Source organism: Gopherus evgoodei, unplaced genomic scaffold, assembly GCF_007399415.2.
Source record: "Gopherus evgoodei ecotype Sinaloan lineage unplaced genomic scaffold, rGopEvg1_v1.p scaffold_31_arrow_ctg1, whole genome shotgun sequence".
NCBI lineage: Eukaryota > Metazoa > Chordata > Testudines > Testudinidae > Gopherus > Gopherus evgoodei.
Window position 1 is genome coordinate 6080027 of NW_022059983.1, and position 22756 is coordinate 6102782.

Here is a 22756-nt window from a genome sequence, read left to right on the forward strand (position 1 = left end):
TCTATTGACCCAACTTCTGATGGGGGAGAGAAAGGAGCTTTGAAGCTGCCGTTGGATGGATGGATGTCAGGCTAAACAGCTTCACAGGCCGTTCCCTTGCCTGTGAAAAAATTAAGGGCTATAGGAGTTTTGTTTGCTGGCTGAGAGCCCACCCCTCATCTTGATTTCCTGACATTTCTGGGAAAGGGGCAGCTCAGAGTTTTGCTTTTAGTTTCCACTGGAGTCTGATGCAAACGCACGGTCCAAACTGACTCCTGAGTCATTAGAGAAAAGTCACTTCCTTCTCTTGTTTCAACCCCTGAAGCAAAGTCCTGGGGAGTTTTCCCTTAACAGCTGGTTTTGTTCTAGCACCAAAGTTTTTTTCCCTCAGCCCACTAGGGGCTCCAGCATTGGCGCCGCCTCTATGGGTGTTCCGGGGCTCAAGCACCCAGAGACAAAAACAATAATGGGTGCTCAGCAACCAGAAGCCAGAGCTGGAATGTGATGAGTTCTGTGCTACTTCTGCCTTTGGATCAGGTAGTTTTTAATCAGAGGCAGGGTTATTAAGATAACAAAATGCTTGTCATTAAATTAAATTAAGGATCCTTAGATGATCCTGAAAGCACTGCCAGGCACTCCAGTTCAAAGAGAGGTAACAAAGGGTAGGAATAAATGGTCAGTTTTCAGAAGGGAGCGAGGTAAATAGTGGTGTCCCCCAGGGGTCTGTACTATTCCCAGATTTGGACCTTAGCGTCCAAAATATGGGGGTTAGCATGAAAACCTCCAAGCTTAGTTACCAGCTTGGACCTGGTACTGCTGCCACCACCCAAAAAATTAGAGTGTTTTGGGGCACTCTGGTCCCCCTGAAAAACCTTCCTTGGGGACCACAAGACCCAAATCCCTTGAGTCTCACAACAAAGGGAAATAATCCTGATTCCCTTCCCCCCTCCAGGTGCTCCTGGAGAGATACACAGACACAAGCTCTGTGAAACTACGCAGAGTGAGTCCCCCTCTCCGTTCCCAATCCTGGAACAAAAGCACTTTCCTCTTCACCCAGAGGAAATGCAAAATCAGGCTAGCAATCCAACACACAGCTTTCCCCTGATTTCTTCCTCCCACCAATTCCCTGGTGAGTACAGACTTAATTTCCCTGAAGTAAAGAAAAACTCCAACAGGTCTTAAAAGAAAACTTTATATAAAAAAGAAAGAAAAAATACAAATGTTCTCTCTGTATTAAGATGATACAACACAGGGTCAATTGCTTAAAAGAATATTGAATAAACAGCCTTATTCAAAAAGAATACAAATCAAATCACTCCAGCACTTACATTCATGCAAATACCAAAGAAAAGAAACCATAAAACTTACTATCTGATCTCTTTGTCCTTACACTTAGAAACAGAAGACTAGAAAATAGAACTACTTCTCCAAAGCTCAGAGGAAAGCTGGCAGACAGACAAAAGACCTCTTACACAAACTTCCCTCCACCCAAAGTTGAAAAAATCCGGTTTCCTGATTGGTTCTCTGGTCAGGTGTTTCAGGTGAAAGAGACATTAACCCTTAGCTATCTGTTTATGACACGCCCCCCAAATTGCAGACAGTGGGGAAGCTCACTGGCGGCAATTTCTTCTAGAACTTGAAAATAAACAGATTAATACAACACATGCACCTTTACATATACTACTAAGTATATAACTAACAGACTTTAGATTTTAAGAACACTTTTTAACTACTGGATTCTGGGAAACTTTCACGGGAGAGTGCATCAGCAACTTTGTTAGAAGCTCCTGTGATGTGTTGAATTTTAAAATCAAAATCTTGGAGAGCTAAACTCCAACGAAGAAGTTTCTTGTTGTTCCCCTTGGCAGTATGAAGCCACTTTAGTGCAGCATGGTCAGTTTGTAGTTGGAATTGCCGTCCCCAAACATATGGGCGTAGCTTTTCCAGGGCGTACACAATGGCATAGCATTCCTTTTCACTGACTGACCAGTGACTTTCCCTCTCAGACAGTTTCTTGCTGAGAAACACGACAGGATGGAAGTTGTGATCTGTTGCTTCCTGCATGAGCACTGCTCCTATACCACGCTCAGATGCATCCGTGGTTACTAGGAATGGCTTGTCAAAGTCCGGGGCCCTGAGCACAGGGTCCGACATGAGCGTTGCCTTAAGCTGGGTAAAGGCTTTTTGACACTCATCAGTCCACTTAACGGCATTTGGCTGGGTCTTTTTGGTCAGGTCGGTCAATGGGGCAGCGATTTGGCTGTAGTGTGGTACAAATCGCCTGTAGTATCCGGCCAAGCCTAAGAAGGATTGGACCTGTTTCTTTGACCTTGGGACAGGCCACTTTTGGATAGCATCCACCTTGGCCTGTAGGGGGTTTATGGTTCCTCGACCCACCTGGTGCCCCAGGTAAGTCACTCTGTTTTGGCCTATTTGACACTTTTTGGCCTTAACAGTTAGTCCTGCCTGCCTGATGCGCTCAAAGACCTTTTCCAGGTGTAGTAGGTGTTCGGGCCAGGAGTCTGAAAAAATGGCCACATCATCGAGGTAGGCAACTGCAAATTCTCCCAGTCCAGCTAGTAGACCGTCTACCAGCCTCTGGAAGGTGGCGGGTGCATTTCGAAGGCCGAAAGGAAGGACATTGAATTCATACACCCCCGCATGGGTGACGAATGCTGACCTCTCCTTGGCAGGTTCATTTAGCGGTACTTGCCAGTACCCCTTGGTTAAGTCTACTGTAGAGATGAACTGGGCACGTCCCAACTTTTCCAATAGCTCATCGGTGCGTGGCATTGGATAGTTGTCCGGACGAGTTACAGCATTTAGCTTACGGTAGTCCACGCAAAAGCGTATTTCCCCATCTGGTTTGGGTACCAGAACCACTGGAGATGCCCATGCACTGGTAGATGAGCGGATTATACCCATCTGTAGCATGTTCTGGATCTCCCGTTCTATAGCAGCTTGGGCATGAGGAGACACCCGGTAGGGTGGGGTTCTGATTGGGTGAGCATTACCTGTATCAATGGAGTGGTATGCCCGTTCAGTCCGTCCTGGGGTGGCTGAGAACAATGGGGCGAAGCTAGTGCACAGCTCCTTGATTTGTTGCCGCTGCAGACGTTCCAGGGTGGTTGAGAGGTTCACCTCTTCCACGCCACCGTCTTTTTTCCCGTCGTAGTAGACACCGTCAGGCCACTCAGCATCATCTCCCTGGACTGTAAACTGACAAACCTGTAAGTCTCTGGAATAGAAAGGCTTGAGAGAATTAACGTGGTACACTTTAGGCTTTAGTGAGGAATTGGGAAATGCTATGAGGTAGTTCACAGCTCCCAGGCGCTCTTGGACCGTGAATGGCCCTTCCCATGATGCTTCCATCTTATGGGCCTGTTGCGCCTTCAAGACCATAACCTGGTCTCCTACCTTGAAGGAACGTTCTCTGGCATGTCTGTCATACCAGGCCTTTTGCTCTTCTTGAGCATCCTTTAGGTTCTCTCTAGCAAGGGCTAAAGAGTGTCGGAGGGTGTTTTGTAGGTTGCTTACAAAGTCCAGAATGTTAGTTCCTGGAGAAGGCGTAAACCCCTCCCATTGCTGCTTCACCAACTGTAATGGCCCCTTAACCTCGTGACCATACACAAGTTCAAATGGTGAAAACCCTAAACTGGGATGTGGTACAGCCCTGTAGGCAAACAGCAACTGCTGCAACACTAGGTCCCAATTATTGGAGAATTCGTTGATGAATTTTCTTATCATGGCCCCCAAAGTTCCATTGAACCTTTCCACCAGGCCATTGGTTTGATGGTGGTACGGGGTGGCAACCAAGTGATTTACCCCATGAGTTTCCCACAGTTTTTCCATGGTCCCTGCCAGGAAATTAGACCCTGAATCTGTAAGGATGTCGGAGGGCCAACCTACCCTGGCAAAGATGTCTGTTAGGGCCAGGCACACAGTGTTAGCCCTGGTGTTGCCTAGAGCTACTGCTTCTGGCCACCGGGTAGCAAAGTCCACTAAAGTCAGTACATACTGCTTTCCTCTGGGCGTCTTTTTTGGGAAAGGGCCCAGAATATCCACAGCTACTCGCTGAAATGGGACCTCAATTATGGGGAGTGGCTGGAGAGGGGCCTTGACCTGGTCTTGAGGCTTACCCACTCTTTGGCATACCTCACAAGACCGGACATACTTGGCAACATCCTTGCCCATCCCCTCCCAGTGGAAGGACTTCCCCAACCGGTCCTTGGTTCTGTTCACCCCAGCATGGCCACTGGGATGATCATGGGCTAAGCTTAAGAGCTTCCCCCGGTACTTAGTTGGAACCACCAACTGTTTTTGCGGCTGCCATTCTTCCCGGTGTCCACCAGAAAGAATTTCCTTGTATAAAAGTCCTTGGTCTATAACAAACCGGGATCGATTTGAAGAGCTGAGAGGCGGTGGGGTGCTCCGTGCCGCCGCCCACGCTTTCTGAAGGCTGTCATCTGCTTCCTGCTCAGCCTGGAACTGTTCCCTTGAGGCTGGGGTCACCAGTTCTTCCTCAGACTGTGGACTTGGGCTTGGTCCCTCTGGAAGCGATGTAGGTGATGGGGTTGTTTCCGTTGCTGGTGAACCGCTCTCCGCTGGTGCACCTGAGGGTATTTCAGGCTCTGGCTGAGCCTTTTGGGTATGGCTGTCGTGTGCTTCTGCCAGTTCTGGCTCGCTGGCGCCCTCTGGCGTTGAGTTTGAAGATGTGGTTGCACTTGCTGGTGCTGGTTGCTGTTCCAGTTCCGGGCCTGGGACTGGAGATGCTGTGGCTGTTTCAGTGGTAGGCATGGAATCCGGGTCCACTACCTCTGTCTGGGTCTCTGGTAACACAGACGGGGCCTCTGTGGACGGCTCAGGAACAGGAATGGGTCTGGAAGCTTGCCTGGTTTGGCTACGGGTAACCATTCCCACTCTCTTGGCCCGCCTCACCTGGTTGGCCAAGTCTTCCCCCAGTAGCATGGGGATAGGATAATTGTCATAGACTGCAAAAGTCCACATTCCTGACCAGCCTTTGTACTGGACAGGCAGTTGAGCTGTAGGCAAGTCTACAGCTTGTGACATGAAGGGGTAAATTGTAACTTTGGCCTTTGGGTTGATGAATTTGGGGTCAACGAAGGATTGGTGGATAGCTGACACTTGTGCCCCCGTGTCTCTCCACGCAGTAACCTTCTTTCCGCCCACTCTCAAATTTTCCCTTCGCTCCAAGGGTATTTGAGAGGCATCTGGGCCTGGGAATCTTTGGGGTGATGGTGGTGTAATGAATTGCACTCGCATGGTGTTCTTGGGACAGTTGGCCTTGATATGTCCCAGTTCATTACACTTAAAGCATCTTCCATCTGATGGGTCACTGGGCCGAGGTGAGTTACTGGAGACTGGTGAGGTTGAAGAGTAGGGTATCTGTGGCTTTACTTGGGTGGTATGTAGGGTCTTTGGCTGTCCTCGGTTGTAGGGTTTATGGTCTGTGTGCCCCCTGTGGTAATCGTTCCCCTTGACAGTAGCTTTTTTGCTTTCTGCCAGTTCCATCCATTTGGCTCCAATCTCCCCCGCCTCAGCGATAGTTTTGGGATTTCTATCTTGTATGTACCGTGTGATGTCTTCAGGAACACCATCCAAGAACTGCTCCATTTGTATGAGGAGGTTCACTTCTTCCAAGGTTTGAATGTTGTTTCCTGTTAACCAGGCCTCATAGTTTTTTGCAATGTAGTAGGCGTGTTTGGGAAATGACACCTCTGGTTTCCACTTTTGGGTTCTGAAGCGCCGACGGGCATGATCTGGGGTTATCCCCATCCGGTATCTGGCCTTGGTTTGAAAAAGTTTATAGTCATTCATTTGCGGCTTGGGCATTTCAGCTGCCACCTCTGCTAAAGGTCCACTGAGGTGTGGCCTTAATTCTACCATGTACTGGTCTTCGGGGATGCTGTACCCAAGACAGGCTCTTTCAAAATTTTCCAAGAAGGCCTCGGTGTCATCACCTGCCTTGTAGGTGGGAAATTTCCTGTGCTGTGGAGCAATAATTGGCGCCGGGTTGTTAGGGTTGGCTGGCACATGCAGCCCAGCTTTTGCCATCTCCAGTTCATGTTTTCTCTGTTTTTCCTTCTCTTCATTCTCTTTTTGTTGTTTTTCCATTTCTTTTTGTTGTTTTTCCATTTCTTTTTGGTGCTTTTCCATTTCTTTTTGGTGCTTTTCCATTTCTCGGCGGTGGGCCACCTCATCTTCTGCTTGTTTCCTTCGGTAGGCCACCTCTTCTTCCTCTAGTTTTCTTTTGTGTGCTGCCTCTTGGGCTGCCTGTTCTCTTTGGAAGGCTGCCAGTTTGATGCTTTCTTCCTTTTCTTTTATCTCCATCTCTTTTTGTTTTATTTCCAGTTGTCGCCTGTGTTCAGCTTCTTTTAAATGGTCTTCGGCCTCCATTTTTGTCCTAGTAGACATGGTTCCTGTTTTCTTGTGTTGGGGTGCCCTCCGGTGTTTCTCTGTTGAACTGCAGGCTCTGTTGCCTCCTGAAGTCTGCCTAGCAACAGTGCTTTTTTCCCCTTTCTCTCTCTAGCTAATGTTCAATTAAGGGAAACCAGAAAAACCACTTAATTTGCATGCATATAAGTGCTGGTACTTGCCACCTAATGGGAGGGCTATTGCATGACAAAAGACCCTTAACAGTCTTCTCGCTTAATATGCAAACTACAAACTGCTAGAGAGAGCAGAAAAAAAAAATTCTCTCTGGTTCCCTTTTAAAACCAAACTGTTTCTCTCTGCTAAAAAGCCCTTAGCAAAGAAAAATATAATATTCCTACTGGCTTCTGGATTCTGTCTATATCCCGCCGCTGCACACCATGACATAACCTTATTCCCAGATTTGGACCTTAGCGTCCAAAATATGGGGGTTAGCATGAAAACCTCCAAGCTTAGTTACCAGCTTGGACCTGGTACTGCTGCCACCACCCAAAAAATTAGAGTGTTTTGGGGCACTCTGGTCCCCCTGAAAAACCTTCCTTGGGGACCACAAGACCCAAATCCCTTGAGTCTCACAACAAAGGGAAATAATCCTGATTCCCTTCCCCCCTCCAGGTGCTCCTGGAGAGATACACAGACACAAGCTCTGTGAAACTACGCAGAGTGAGTCCCCCTCTCCGTTCCCAATCCTGGAACAAAAGCACTTTCCTCTTCACCCAGAGGAAATGCAAAATCAGGCTAGCAATCCAACACACAGCTTTCCCCTGATTTCTTCCTCCCACCAATTCCCTGGTGAGTACAGACTTAATTTCCCTGAAGTAAAGAAAAACTCCAACAGGTCTTAAAAGAAAACTTTATATAAAAAAGAAAGAAAAAATACAAATGTTCTCTCTGTATTAAGATGATACAACACAGGGTCAATTGCTTAAAAGAATATTGAATAAACAGCCTTATTCAAAAAGAATACAAATCAAATCACTCCAGCACTTACATTCATGCAAATACCAAAGAAAAGAAACCATAAAACTTACTATCTGATCTCTTTGTCCTTACACTTAGAAACAGAAGACTAGAAAATAGAACTACTTCTCCAAAGCTCAGAGGAAAGCTGGCAGACAGACAAAAGACCTCTTACACAAACTTCCCTCCACCCAAAGTTGAAAAAATCCGGTTTCCTGATTGGTTCTCTGGTCAGGTGTTTCAGGTGAAAGAGACATTAACCCTTAGCTATCTGTTTATGACAGGGCCCAGTCCTATTCAACATATTCATAAATGGTCTGCAAAAACAGGGTAAAGTGTGAGGTGGCAAAATTTGCAGATGATACAAAATTACTCAAAACCGGGTGACTTGGCAAGAAGATGAAATTCCATGTGAAAGCAAAGTAATGCACATGGCAAAATATAATCCCAACTATACATACAAAATGATGGTGCCTAAATTAGCTGTTATCTGTCAAGAAAGAGACCTTGGAGTCATTTGCAGTACTTTGGAAGCTCTATGTTTCCAGAGAACTGCAATTTTATAAGAATCCTTCTCACTGTGCCTGTATCATCCTGAATTCCTCCTCCAGATTCAGATGACTTAAAAATTGTCTCCCATCCTCAGTGGGACAAAGGCAACTGAATAACGTCTCTATCCTTAGTGTCCATCAAGACCCTACCAGGAAACTAGATGTAAATAATTGCTGACCGTTTCATCTAGAAAGCTACAGTGGGACATAATGTCTTTAAATTGGGACGTTGTCGGTGATTCCAATGGTTTTACTATATAGTAATTCATAATGTAATTGTGTCATTCATAACAATTTAATCGTTATTAAAATAGTGATGTTTCAGAGGAGGCCGATGTTGGAGAGAAGGGTCCTGTCGCCTAGCACCTGAAGGCATGTGGTCACCACCAGAGTGGGGTCTGAACCACAGTGACACCACAGCTCATGCAGGGCCTGGGAGAGAGGCCTGGGAAAAGTGAAGAACAGACGTTTAATTTATCTCATGTGCCAGAGACAGCGGCTTGTGGTGTCCCTGTGCCCAAAGGGGGGGGGTGTGTTACTTGTTCCTTTAATGCTTATCCTTTTTTCCTTATTTTGTTTACAGTTGGTGTTTAATAAGTTGCATTTGAGTTGACCTGGGATCGGAGGTCAGGGAAGTTCCCAGAGCGGAGAGAGAACCCCAAGGTTCAACTTGTGTAGGGGAGGGAGACAAGCTTTCGAGCTGCTGTCAGATGGCTGCCGGCTAAACAGCTCCACATGCCAGGACCTCGCCTGTGTTTCCTTGCAAGAGTTAAGGGCTGGAGGAATTTTGTTTGCAGTTTGGTGGCACAGAGCCAGCCTCACTTTCTGGCTTCCTCTCATTTCTGGGAACGGGGAAGCTCTGCCTGTTGCTTTCAGTTTCCAGGAGCACATGATCCAGATTGGTTCCTGAGACTGTCACAAAGCTCCCTGGGAATCAGACAAGGCTGTTTGAGCAATGAAAGATTCTCCATTGTCTGCACCTTGCAAACTCATTCACACCTGTACAAAGCGGGCATACAGCTCTATGGATCCAGAATAGCAGCATTGTAGACCCATTTTGCACTGGTGTAAATCATAGAATCCTAGGACAATCCTATTGCACAGACAATCCAGGAAGTTTTTGGAAAGTGTAGGGGACAATTTCCTGGTGCAAGTGCTAGAGGAACCAAGTAGGGGCAGAGCTCTTCTTGACCTGCTGCTCACAAACAGAGAAGAAATACGGGGGGAAGCAAAAGTGGATGGGAACCTGGGAGGCAGTGACCATGAGATGGTCGAGTTCAGGATCCTGACACAAGGAAGAAAGGAGAGCAGCAGAATACAGATCCTGGACTTCAGAAAAGCAGACTTTGACTCCCTCAGGGAACTAATGGGCAAGGTCTTCTGGGAGAATAACATTGAGGAATCCTGTGACACCTTAAAGACTAACAAATTTATTTGGGCATAAGCTTCAGTGAGCTGGAACGCACTTCCTCAGATGCATGGAGTGGAAATTACAGTATGCAGGTATAACTACACTAACTACACTACATAAAAAGATGGGAGTTACCTTACCAAGGGGAGGACCCGGATTAGTGAGGCCAATTCAATCAGGGGGATTTGACCCTCTCCCAGCAGCTGAGGAGAAGGTGTGAATACCAAAAAGGGGGATAATTACTTTTTGTAGTGAGCCAGCCACTCCCAGTCTCTATTCAGACCCAGTCTGATAGTGTCAAGTTTGCTAATTAATTCCAGTTTCTTGTTGTTTCTAGGTCTTCACTACCAGTTGTAGGAGTCTCAGCGAGGGGCCTACAGATCCAGGGTTCGAGCTCTGACAACGCCTTAGCTTGCGTATGGAGTGCTGTGATTTGCATGGGGGAAAGTTCACTCTTTATAAAATTGTGCTTAAAAAAACATGATAATCTGTGAATCATGGTGTGAGTCACCAAGATAGAGGCATTTCGCAGTTCAGTCACTTGTCCACCATTTTGCTGGCTGGTGTGACACCCTGGCAGGTTTGCAGTCTGAGAGCTGCGTTTCATAGGGGCGGTGATGGCAGCCCCATACGAAAGGGGAAACCTATAGCTGGCAGACCAGGAACGCCAGGAGGCCGCTCCAGGCTGCTGAAGCTATTTCTGGTTGTTTCCATTTCCCAGAAGTCCACGAGAGGCTGGGGCGTCTTTCAAGAAGTGACAAAATAGATTCCTTCAGCTTCACAGACATTCTCATCTAGTGACAGATTATGTCGTTGCTACGAAATATTGTAGGTTTCCTCTGGTTTGTGTCAGTCAGTACACTTTAAACGAGAGTAACTTGTTACAAACAGAATCATTTCACCCCTCTTTTTGGCTTTGTGATTTGGTAAGAATATTTATTGTCTATTTTTTTTGTGAGGGAGATATGTATTTGAATCTGTCACACACGTGGGGGCACTGCATCTTGGAGGGTGCTGGGGGGAAGCTGGGAGGACCTACAGCAATTAGAATCCACCCACTTTCCCTATATTCTCATCATGACTGTTACATTCCCTGAACACTCAGCAGTGTTCAAAAGTTCAAACTCATCTGGCCCCTTTTTTCCCCTCAAGAACAAACATTTCTTGCGCATGGTCCTGGATCTCCAGGGGCTCTGCACCCCTTAGCTCTCACCAGCTACAGAGGATGACGTCTGAGTCAGAACTTAGGTGAGAGTCCGCAAAGATAAACCAAGGGCAGCAAAAGAGACACGCCGGGATGGTTTGTTAGCTAAGAGCTCATGTTACTGATTCAGGGTCCTGCAGCAGTTTTTGGAAATCACACTCACAACTCACTCACCTTGCACTTTCACTTTCCATATGCGGATGGTCTCTGCTCCCATATATAGAGGAGAGAAGGGGAGGCTCAACATCAGACAGCTGGAGATTTGCCTCTGCGACTTCACAGAACTCAGAAGAATCATTGTGCATCGGAGCTGACGGTAAAGAGTTTTCCCCTGATTGGGGGAGTGTGTGATGGTGACGGGGTGTGTGTGTGTATGTGTGTGGGGGGGGTGCACCCCACTAGGGGGGCACAGAGGAACCTTCAGGAGGGCACAGCCCAGACTAACCCCCATGGGGAGTGGAGAGGGAGAGACCCAGCCGCTCCCCACCCCTAAATCTGCTCCGGTTCCACCCACAGCTGCATCCCCATGCTTGGCCCTGCCCCCAATCTCCTCTGCTCCCAGCGCTGCCTCTGCCCCTGCCCCTGCCCCTGCCCCAGTCTCAGTCTCTGGCTGTGGCTCCATCCCAGCCCCGCTCCTGGCCCCAGACCCAACACCATCTGTGGCCCCAGCCTTGGCCTCCTTACCTCTGTCTGCATCCCCTCCAAGCCTTGGCCCCGCTCCCAGCCCTGGCAGGGATAAGGGGGCATGTGACCCTCAAAAGTTTGGGACCCATTGCTTCAAACCGAGCACTCAGGAGCCTCAACCCTTCTTCAGTGAGCAGCAGCTGCAGCCCCCACTCCTGAGCCAGAGGCACCGGCACAGACAGCCAGTCTCCCCACCCCAGCTCAGCAGAGACCAGGTACATGAGCTGGGGGAGGGGGACACCCCGACATCAGCCCCTGCCCAGCTGTGCGCAGCAGATCAGGAGGCAGGGGCCTGCTCCCAAGCAGCTTGGTCAGCAGAAGCTGGGGGTGGCAGGGACAGCGCTGCGGCTTCGCACAGCAGAGGAGTGAGGCAGGGGGAAGAGGAGGAGCAGGATCTTCCCTCCTGCTGCAAACTTCACCCAAATGTGGTACAGAGCTCGGGGGATCCCCCCACCCTCCCTAAATGGCACCCCCTGTCTGCAGGGCCCATCAGGTTTAACCGCTGGCCCAAGAGGAGAGTTGTTTGTGGATGTACAGGAGCAGAGGACACCCCGCTGGACCAAAGAAACAATAGTTTCTGCACTACAGTAAAAACTTTGGCATGTTGGGGGAATGAGGGGTGCCGGTTAATGAACCAGAATTTTTGACCAAGAGTTATACTTACCCGTGGAGGGAGGGAGTTTGGGTGTGGGAGGGGGTTCGGGACTGGGGGTGGGGCACAGGAGGGGGTGGGGGCTCTGGGAGGGAGTTTGGGTGAGAGAGGGGGTTTGGGACTGGGGGTGGGGGCCCAGGAGGGGGTGTGGTCTCTGGGAGGGAGTTTGGGCATGGGAGGGGGTTCAGAGCTGGAGGTGGGAGCACAGCAGGGGGTGGGGTCTCTGGGAGGGAGTTTGGGTGTGGGAGGGGGCTCAAGGCAGGGGGTAGGGGCATGGGAGGGGTTTCAGGGTGCCAGATCCAGACAGCACTCACCTCGGGCAGCTCCCTGCAGCGGTGAAATGTCCCTGCTGCTCCTAGGCAGAGGCGTAGCAAAGGTTTCCAAAGCTAAAAGCTTCCAGCAGAAAAGGAAGCTACAGAAGGGTTAACTTCATGCAAAAGAGAAATGGAAGCTCTGGTGTCATTTAGCAGACTGGTGGCCTCTAACCGAGGTGAACACCCAGGGCGACCGCAGCTCTGCAGTTGCAAAAGACAAAAAGCTTTACCTGAGGCCGGACACCCTCATTGCGAAGGAGAGGGGTTCAAAGCGAGGCAGTGAGTGTGGTCTGTGATACTCCCAGGGCAGATTTGTTCGGCTGTGAACTGTAGTTACTGCATCAGTTTGATGAGGCAGCCGATTTACTTGCTGCCTAAGGTGCTGGTAAGGGCCTGGAGGGTAGATCTCCTGCCTCGCCTGATGCAGTGCGGGGGATGCATGCTGTGTATATTGAGGGCTATTATCATTTCCTCCCCTGCCCAGCCTTTGGTAGGCGGAGGGTTTTGTGGCCCAGAGGGCGGCCAGTTAGAATTTATTCCTAAGCTTGTATGTCCTTAAAACCTCCCCTGGGTTTAACAAACAGCAGCTGAATTCCAGCCAGGGAGGTTTTTTCCCTTTCTCCTTAAAGCCCTGGGCTTGGAGGCTTTGCCTGCTCATGGTTAACCCTTAAGGTCCTTCCTCTACTATGTTTTCAGTTATTTTATTTTTCCCTGCTTCAGCCTTACTGGCCATGAAACTTTCGTGTGTTCTCGGCATTACACCCAAAACGTCAGTTCGAGGGGTGTCTGGTTTTGCTGCTCCTTCCATTTGATTTTGGATCCCAGTGCTGGCATTGTTAACTAGCAAATTTACAAACTGGGGGTCCTGATGCCAATTCACAGTGTCATTTATCTTACTCATTTGCCATGCAGCAGACAGCCTTTGACAATAAATTGTACGGTGTTCCCCTAGTGATTGTTTAATATTTGCCATCCGAGTAATTCCCGTTTGCCCAGGATTTAGAATTCCCTGGGACGGCGTTACTAATTCCTCAAAGCCCTTTTCGGCCAGTTCTAACATTCCATGCTGGCTGGTCAGCTGTCACCTGCAGTATTTTAATCAGGTCTTCTTCAGTTAAATGATGCAGCTCCTTTTGTTGTTTAACTCTATTAACATGCAGAGAGATGGAGTCCCCTTTTTGCATGTGACCCACAAGTTGTGCTACAGATGTAAGTGTTTTAATATTAGTAACAGTCTCTGACCCTTCGGTTTTAGTGGAAGTTTTAAATCTGTTTATTTTAGTGCTCGAGGAAGGCCCTAGCGGTTGTCAAGGCATGCCGCTGGGCTCTGCCTCCTCGTCCTCAGATTCTGTTTCTTGGGTTTCTTCCTCAGATTTTCCCCTAAATCAATCAAATTCTAGTGACCTTTGGCAGCTATTGGTTTAGACTGTTTTGTTCTCCCTGCGGCTACAGGAATCTTAACTATATTCTCTCTCTCCCCTCATCTAGCCACAGTTCCACATACTCATAACCATACCCCTGATAATCAGGAGCGGCGCCAGGGTTTCTGGCACCCCAGGCAGAATTCGGGGGGCGGCATTTTGTGCGCTCCCCACGGAGCGCGCGGGAGCTTCCGGTTCCGCTCTCATCGCGCTGCCGAAGAAGGACCCTCCGCCAAAATGCCACAGTCATTGAGCTGCTCAATTGCCTGCCCCTGTTTTTCGTGGCATGTCGGCAGCAGGTCCTTCTTCGGCGGCGCGACTGGAGCAGAACTGGAAGCTCCTGTATGCCCCGTGAGGAGCACACAAAATGCCACCCCCCCGAATCCTAGCGCCCCAGGCGACCGCCTAGAGTCGCCTAATGGCAGTGCCGGTCCTGCTGACAATCCCAATAAACATCCTCTGAGAGGGGTAGATATGAGGTGCTGTGGGGAGCAGACAATCTAGTCTTAAAGCTGCTTCTGTCCCTTGAAAGCTCTGACCTGTCTCTTGAGAGAGAAGGATTTAAACTTACACTGACCATGGTCTTTCAGTCTTGCTGCTGTAACTGACTTTGCAGGATTCTGTAGGCACTTTTCAAATCAGCTGCTTGCAATTTCCACCCCAGGTTTTCCTTTGCCTCCTGATTGAATTGTTCCTGAATTCCCAATTTTATCTTTTGTCACCTGCGGATTGGAAGACAAGGAGGTGTTTAAACTACTGAAACCTTCCAGCTGTTGTTTTAACTCCTTGGTTTGCGACTTTTCTGCTTCCAAGTTCTATTGTAATTCCTCACTTTCTCCTTCATTTTACTAACCACATGATTTAAAGCCATGCAGGTTATATACAGTCCTTGTATTCCCAATACTCCTTGTATTTGTGGTGATCATATTTCTCAACTGATTTCCTTCTTATTCTCCTTTGATTCTTTTGCAGTTTCCCATGTCCCTCCCAACAACTATCCCTCTATTGAGGTCACCTTTTTTATACTTATGTAAGTGGGGGAATGGTCTCGCTATTGTGAGGAAGTTTCCTGCCTTATACACTAGCCTGGTGAAGTGGGCTAGTGAAAGGATCCGAGTCCTCGCTTCCATGTCCTTTATCCAGAGGCCTGCTTGACCTCGAGGGATCCCCTTCCATCTCCTGTATGGCAGAGGCTGGGCCCAGGCTGGGCCCAGGATTCCAGGGGGGCTTGACCCCCAAACCTGTCGTGGTCACTTAAGGCAGGGGCCTGGGTGTCCCCATTCCAGGGTCCTCGCTCTGCACTGTATGCTTCCCTGACCCACTGATCATTACGTACAGTTCAACGCAAATACAGTTTATAAAACAGCAACCAATTTTTTAAAATAAGTAAAAAATGGGACAGGTTAAAGGAAAACACATCACCCCGCTCTCTGACATGGGGACATCACAACTAGCGTCTTTGGGATATCAGGGCAGTTCAGTCTGTTTCTCACACATCCCAGCCAGGCCCCTGCCCAGGACCTGGCTGTGCTGCAGGGACGCTGCGGGTTGAACACTTGCTCTGGCGGTGGCCACACACTCTCAGGTTCTGGGTGGCAGGGCCCTGCTTCCCAACGTGGTCCCCACCCCGTCGGGGTTACAATCCCCCCCAAGTCTGTCCTGCAGGGCCCCATGGCTGGGAGTGTCTTGCTGCGCTGGGCCCACTGCCGAGGGTCCCCCTCGCTCTGCCCAGCTGCTCACTGCACCCAGCTCCAGCCTGCTCCAGCTCCACTCTGCCTCCAGCTCCCTGGGCTGCTTCTCTGGCCCCTCTGGCTCTGGTTGCCACAGCTCTGTTCCCAGGGCAGGTCTGCTTCCTGGGCTATGTTTCTGGCCCCTCTGGCCGGCCCGGCACTGCTCCCCGGCTCCGTTTGGGCCCCTGATCGCTCCTTAGCTCGACCTCACTCTGACTGGCCCATGCAATTGCAGCTTACACCAAGGATAGAACCCCCCTGGCCTCCTGACTCCCTCATTAGCCTGCCCTGTCAATCAGGCTGACCTGGAGCATTGGCCTCTCCCCATTGGTCCTGGGGACTGTCAGTCTCAGGGTCCTGATTTCCCATTGACCCCTCCCCTTTCTTTTTTAGGTACTGGGAACTAGCAACCAAAACACCCGACTGAGTGTTAGTGAGGGGCCAGCAGTCCCCTTACACCAAGGGCCTCAGACTCCATTTGCCTTAGGGCCAGTCCTCAAATCCTCCCAGTGGGCCAATAATGTCACTGAAGATGGTGTGCAGAAAAGAAAACATTTATATTTGATTTTTTATTTCAAATTTCTTAGAAATAATAAAACTGTCATACAACTTTATACAATTCTTTGCTCGCCCGAGAGTTTTTAGTGTTTGCCAGACACTTGGTAATGCTTCAGTTCTGTCAGTTTGTTGACGTTTGGCCTCAGTGATGGAGCAGTTGAAACCTTCCGGATTGCAGCAAGGTGTGCATCAAATAGCTGTGTGTGGTATTTTGTTTATATTCATTGTGGAAAAAAGTGACGCTGCCTCCATGGTTGACTCTGCCTGGCAACTAATGATGCTGCCTTCATGGCTGACTCTGCCCAGGGACTAGTGATGGTAACTCTGTCCCTGTCCCCTAGCCAATGGGGCAGACATTGCCGGCAGCATGGCTGTATGTGTCTCTCCGCTGCAGGCGACAATGGGGAGGGTCTCTGGCCACAGATGGCCCATGAGCTGGGACTTTGAGACCCCTGCTTACACTTATCCATGGGCTTTTGCTACCTGCCAGTGGTGGATTTAGAACTAGTGGGGCCCTGTGCTGAGCTTCATTTCCCCCTTTTCTCATAGACTCTAGGACTGGAAGGGACCTCGAGAGGTCATCGAGTCCAGTCCCCTGCCCTCACGGCAGGACCAAATACTGTCTAGACCATCCTTGATAGACATTTATCTAACTTACTCTTAAATATCTCCAGAGATGGAGATTCCACAACTTCCCTAGGCAATTTATTCCAGTGTTTAACTACCCTGACAGTTAGGAACTTTTTCCTAATGTCCAACCTAAATCTCCCTTGCTGCAGTTTAAGCCCATAGCTTCTTGTTCTATCATTGGAGGCTAAGGTGAACAAGTTTTCTCCCTCCTCCTAATGACACCCTTTTAGATACCTGAAAACTGCTATCATGTCCCCTCTCAGTCTTCCCTTTTCCAAACTAAACAAACCCAATTCCTTCAGCCTTCCTTCATAGGTCATGTTCTCAAGACCTTTAATCATTCTTGTTGCTCTTCTCTGGACCCTCTCCAATTTCTCCACATCTTTCTTGAAATGCGGTGCCCAGAACTGGACACAATACTCCAGCTGAGGTCTGACCAGCGCAGAGTAAAGCGGAAGAATGACTTCTCGTGTCTTGTTTACAACACACCTGTTAATGCATCCCAGAATCACGTTTGCTTTTTTTGCAACAGTATCACACTTTTCATTCTTTTTTACTCCATTCTTGTCCTGGGGCTCAGCAGTGCTGGGGGTGCAGGGTCTGGGAGGCAGTAAGGGTGCAGGAGGGGGCTCAGGGTTGGGGAGCAGGGTCTGGGTTCAAAAAAGAATTAGATAAATTCAATAAATTCAATTTATTGGGCCATTCGAGTGTGTACACCTGCACTCTTTTGCCAGTGATAGCTGACTTTTGTTGACAAAAGTCTGTAGTGTAGTCAGGCCTCAGTGTCTGGGAGCTTAAATTCATAACTTTTCTAAACACTGAAACTCATTGTCTTAATAAAGACATGGGTTTTACATTTTATTACAACAATCTTGTAATCCACTAACTTCCCTTTTTGTCCTATGGCCCATTAACACCCAGTTAACACCTTTGGGTATTAATGGGCAACTTCCCTTGAACGGTAGGTACCTCACTCACCTTGTCTCTCTGATATTCTGGTACTGACACTGCTACAACAACAGTACAAACAAAAATCTTTCTTAGCAGAGAGCTAAGGGTGGCTAGATGTGTGTGCTGTGGGAGGTGTTGCCTTGACTTTGCATAGATCTCCCTGTGGTCATAGTTTTGAGTTTGGTCACTCCCCAGACAGGAGGCAGAGCTTGGCATGCTTAACTCTTTATTAACACTGTCTGTTCAGCAATGGATATATAGCAAAATTGATCTGACTCTGTTTAAAACTCATTCACATTAAACTGAGATTGGTGAAATTATCTTTTTCACTCCCAAAAAACTATGGGTTCCCATGAGAAGAGGTTGTTTTGAATTTGCGAGAAAATAATAAATTGCTAGAATCTTTCTATTCCTTTTCTAAGATATTCAGGTTAAAACCAACTGTACCATTGCCAGGAGCTGCCATGGCTGGAAAGCTCTCCCAAGAGGAATTGGAAGAGATGAAGGCTGCTTTTGAAACAGGAAACATCACAGAAGTAGCAGCAAAACTGAAGGAGCTGGAGTCATCAGAAAATCAATCACTTGACATCGCCATCACAGGGGAGTCAGGCTCTGGAAAATCATCCTTCGTCAATGCCATCCGGGGACTGACGGATGAAGATGAAGGTGCTGCGAAGACTGGGGAGGTTGAAATAACAAAGTATCCACAGCCTTATCCATACCCTTTACTCCCCAATGTAACAGTGTGGGATCTCCCAGGAATCGGGACACCAAGTTTTCAGCCACACACTTACCTCAAACAGGTAAATTTCAGCCGCTATGACTTCTTCATTATCATCGCCTCAGCGCGCTTCACTTCCCACCACACCAAACTTGCTCAGGAGATTCACAAGATGGGAAAGAAGTTTTACTACGTGCGCTCCAAAGTGGATTCCGACTTGCATGCAGGTCAGACCTGCCGGCCCAGCACGTACAATGAGGTGCAGATCCTGCAGAAAATCCGGAATTACTGCATCAAGAACCTGAGGGATGTGGGTGAGGTCTCCCCAGAGGTTTTCCTTATCTGCAACTGGAAATGGGACAAGTATGATTTCCCGCTCTTGCAGGATACACTTCAGAATAATCTGGATGCTCAGAAGAGACACGTTTTCACCCTGGCCCTGCCCAACATCTCAGAAAAAATCCTGGAGAAGAAAAAGGCTGAACTGAAGAAACATATTTGGAAACAGGCCTTTAAATCATGTGCTGTTTCCCTTATTCCTGTCCCAGGTCTCTCATTTACTTCTGATGTAGAAATGTTGATGGCAAACATGAAACATTACCTCACTGTCTTTGGCTTGGATGATAATTCCCTTGCTAGACTCGCTAAGCAGGTTGGCAAGCCTGTTGCAGAACTGAAGTCTGTTATTAAAGCAGTCCCTATGGCCAACTCAATATCAAAAGAGTGGATAATGCATTTACTGACCACATCTGTATGTGCTGCTTCACTAATGATAACTGAAGAACTTTTAGATTTTGTACCAGTTATTGGAGTTCTATTATCTGGAGGAGTTTCCTTCGGAACCACGTACTACATGCTGAACAACTTTCTGAATGATGTTGTTGAAGATGCCCAAAAAGTTCTGATCAAAGCTCTGTCTTAACCAAAAGGTAAAGAATACACATATCAGCAACAAAACATCCACAGGTACCACACAGGAAAAAAAGGCTTAAATCTCATTTCATCTGCCATATCTCTCAAAGTGGATCATCGAAAACCAACCTAAAAACAAAACTGAAAAACAGAGTCAACAAGAGGAGAATGAAAGACAGATTTTTGCTACTCTGGTTTTGAGGGGTGTGTATACCCCAGAATGTGATCAGACTAATTGCAGCCATATTATGTGCATTCAGCCACCATGAATTAATGAAAAACTGTAGAACTCAAAGATAGGAGCACCAAAGTTACAGACTTACCGGTCAACTGGACACCCTGTTGAACCAGAAGTCATCAGTCAAGTAGCAGTGGAAACGAACAGAAAAAAAGCAAAACTGCTCAGGACTTCAGTCACAGAGGGTTGGGGCTCCAGCCGCAGGGTGTATGGGTGGGTCAGGGCTCCATATTGGGGGGCAGGGTTTGGGGCTTCTGGCCCTTGGGAGCACCGGGGCTCAGGGCTTTAGATCTGAGGGGAGTGCTGGGGCTCAGGGCTTCAGCCCTGTGGCTCTGTTTCCTGCTTCAGCCCCATGGGGGAGTCAGAGTTCGGGGCTTTAGCTACGAGGAGAGCACCAGTTTCAGCCCCAGCCCTGCCCCCATAGCTAAAGCCCCAAGCCCGGCACCCTGCCACCACCCCTCTGAAGCCAGGCGAAGAGCCGTGGGGAGCCCTGAGCACTGGTGCTGCCCACAGAGCTGAAGTCGGGAACGGAGCAGTGGAGCTGATGCCCTGAGCCCTGGTGCCACCCACAAGCCTTAAACTGGGAGCAGAGCTGTGGGGATGAAGCCCCAAGCCCCAGTGCTCTCCAGGTCTAAATCCCTGAGCCACAGAGCTTCTGTGGGGCAGAAGCCCTGAGCCCCCCTGCCCAGAGCCCTGGTGCCATGGGAGTCAGAAGCCCCCGCCCATATGCCTAGGCTGCCCATCCCCCTCCCCACTCCCAGGGCTGCAGCCCAACCCCCCTGTGAGGCTGAAGTCCATAACCTTTTCTTCAGAGTTACAGAAAATTTCAGAGTTATGGACAACGTCCATTCCCAAGGTGTTCGTCACTTTGAGGTTCTAGTGTAGAACGCCATATAGTTAAGGCTTAATTTGAAAGCAGGCTTTTAGAGGCAAGGTCAAAACTATCAACAGTTTCTGCTAATCAGAATGTGGGAGCAGAAGAAAAGTAAATAACAGACTGAAAGAAAATAAGTGGATGAGAAAACCTTTACTCTAAGCACCTCTTTTTTTAGAAGTTTATCAAAAATTAGGAAAAAGTGATGATCCAGTAGAGGTCCTTATGACCTATGTGTTTTGCAGAAGTTAGTTATAAAAAAAATCTAGATAATAGCATGTACTTGAGCGCAGCCCTCTGGAGCTATCCTTGGAGAGACATTTCTCCTGACACTACTCCCGGGCAGGGAGGTGTTTGGCCAGCACTGGCCTGTTGTTGATTACTCGATACCATCTCAGAATGTAGGTAAATATCTGAGCTGTTCTAAACCCATTCCTTATGTCTGTGTCTGCTTGAAACTAATAAACTGCAGTTTTAGACAAGAACATTCTTACTTGCATTAATCTTTGGTCAGACAGAATTGCTGTGTTCCTGCTGATTTATTCCGGACACCTGGAGTGAACTAGTTAAGGGTTCTGAAAACCCTAGGTAGCAGCCAGACCAGATTCTTTGGAATTATGGCTGGAATTCTTTTTCCAATGGGTCAAAGGTATATTAGTAAAGTAACAGAACCGCCTGAAACGGAGAGCAAGTTCCCTAATCAATGTTTGACCCCTTACAGGGATAGTTAAGGAAGTATTTACTTTTACATTTATCTCTCACCAGTGCAAAGTGTCTAGTGCAGCAGGTTCAGTACAGCAAACCTGTTACCAAAGTCCCGCACCAACAGCAACAGATACTTGCTGATTCCCTTGATTTTCAAGTTCCCTCTGCTATTAAATGCTAGGTTTGATGGGCTCCACATTGAGGCATTTAGGGACTAGCACAAAACCAATTAAAATGGAATCTGGTTGTGTAAAGATAAAAACAAAAACCCGCACAAAATATTTTTCCAAGTACAAAGATGACTTTGCCCTCCTGCCAACCCTTGTATCCAGCATGTCATCTTTGAATTCTAAGGCCACTAGGAATAGATTCTATCAGAAACTCCTGGATGATTGGAATAACTGAATCTTCATGTTTCTGCAGATCTGCAGCCTGGGAAGAGAGTTAACCCTGTAACCATCACTTTGCTGTAAACTGATATAGGTTTGAGTGTTGCTAAATCAGTTTTAGAGGCTTTATGGTTAAAATAGTTGAAGTTACTGCATGTCTGCAGAGCTGCGATTTGAGTTCTAAGTGCTGATTTTATATCTTTTTCTTGTTTGTTTCTATTGACCATGGGTCAAATGCCAATGGGGGCTGCACATGTGTCTCTGAATCTGGCCTTTTCAATTTACTTTATAACAAACTCCATTGCCCTTGGGTCATATGATGTCTCAATTGACTGACTCATTTCAATGACCAGAGTCTATAGCACAAGTATCCTAAAGTAAGGAGGAATTGGGCTGGTTTAGGGGCTATGTATGTAGCCTATAGGACTAACCTGCTTGCATATATATATTTGATATATTGTATTAGTTTATAGATTTATATTAAAGTAAGTTTGGCTGTAATGCAAGAGACCTACAGGCCATATCCTGTATGTTAAGCTAAAGCAAAGTTAGCATATCTAGGTTAAGACCTTTTATTCAGAAAACAAAGTTGACCTATATCTTGTTACCTAAATATATGAGTACCCATGCCTATGTCTATGACTTTTATTTAGACTGATAGACAATGACGAATGCCGTAGGGGGGTTTTCCCACAGACTTAACAAGTACACCACAAGAGACTGATGTGCGTACATACCTGTCATCAATATGCACATTCATACTAGCCTATGGGGTAAGTGCACCCTAACATTTCTGTGGGTGAAGAATGAAATCTGGGCATAAGAGAAAGGAGGTCCAGTATTTGCCCTGTAAAAGAGGTAACCACCTCAACAGAGGATCTCCATTTTCTCCATTTCTCTTCTTCATGCTCTCCATTTCTTTCTGTGTCCATTTCTCACTTACTTCTTCCACTCTATCTATCTACGATGACTACTACTATTTGTAGGCTGTGCTTGTTCTTCTTAAACTTTAAGTTTCAAGGGAACAAGGCTAAGCCTGGTTTCTCTAAGTTTTTATTTAGTTTGTTTATTAGGTTTTGATTTAAGTTCCAGATGGTCAAGTAAACCCTAGTCAGCTTTAACAGCTTTTAGCATTTTCTAAGCACTGCATCACTCACTCGAGAATTGAGAAACCTGAACTGCAAGGCTGGTCGTGTATCTCTTATCGCCAGGTTATCAAGGAAGGGTGTGAGTATGTTAACCAAAGCTCTATTGCATATAATACTATATTCTCATATGTATCTTATGAATAGCAGTAATTTAATTGTAACTTTGTAACTCTTGAGTATTTTACCTTTTACTCATTATTATTAATTTTAATAAAAAGTCTTTAAGGTTATAGCTGTTTCAGTGTGAGCTTCCTGTCATACCCCCGAGGGT

At 47.5% G+C, this 22756-nt stretch overlaps 1 protein-coding gene across 2 annotated transcripts; it reads left to right on the forward strand.

Annotated features, from left to right (window-relative positions):
* Window positions 1-10751: 10751 nt before the first annotated feature.
* On the forward strand, window positions 10752-19258 carry LOC115640618 (interferon-inducible GTPase 5-like). 2 transcript variants are annotated; one of them, XM_030543512.1, is made up of 3 exons: window positions 10752-10874; window positions 11726-11829; window positions 17921-19258. In XM_030543512.1, the coding sequence occupies exon 3, from the start codon at window positions 17963-17965 to the stop codon at window positions 19139-19141; it is 1179 nt and encodes a 392-aa protein (XP_030399372.1). In that variant the 5' UTR covers window positions 10752-10874; window positions 11726-11829; window positions 17921-17962; the 3' UTR covers window positions 19142-19258. The 2 variants fall into 2 exon arrangements, with proteins under 2 accessions (XP_030399372.1, XP_030399373.1); XM_030543513.1 differs by lacking the exon at window positions 11726-11829 and having other exon boundaries at window positions 10793-10874.
* Window positions 19259-22756: the final 3498 nt, after the last annotated feature.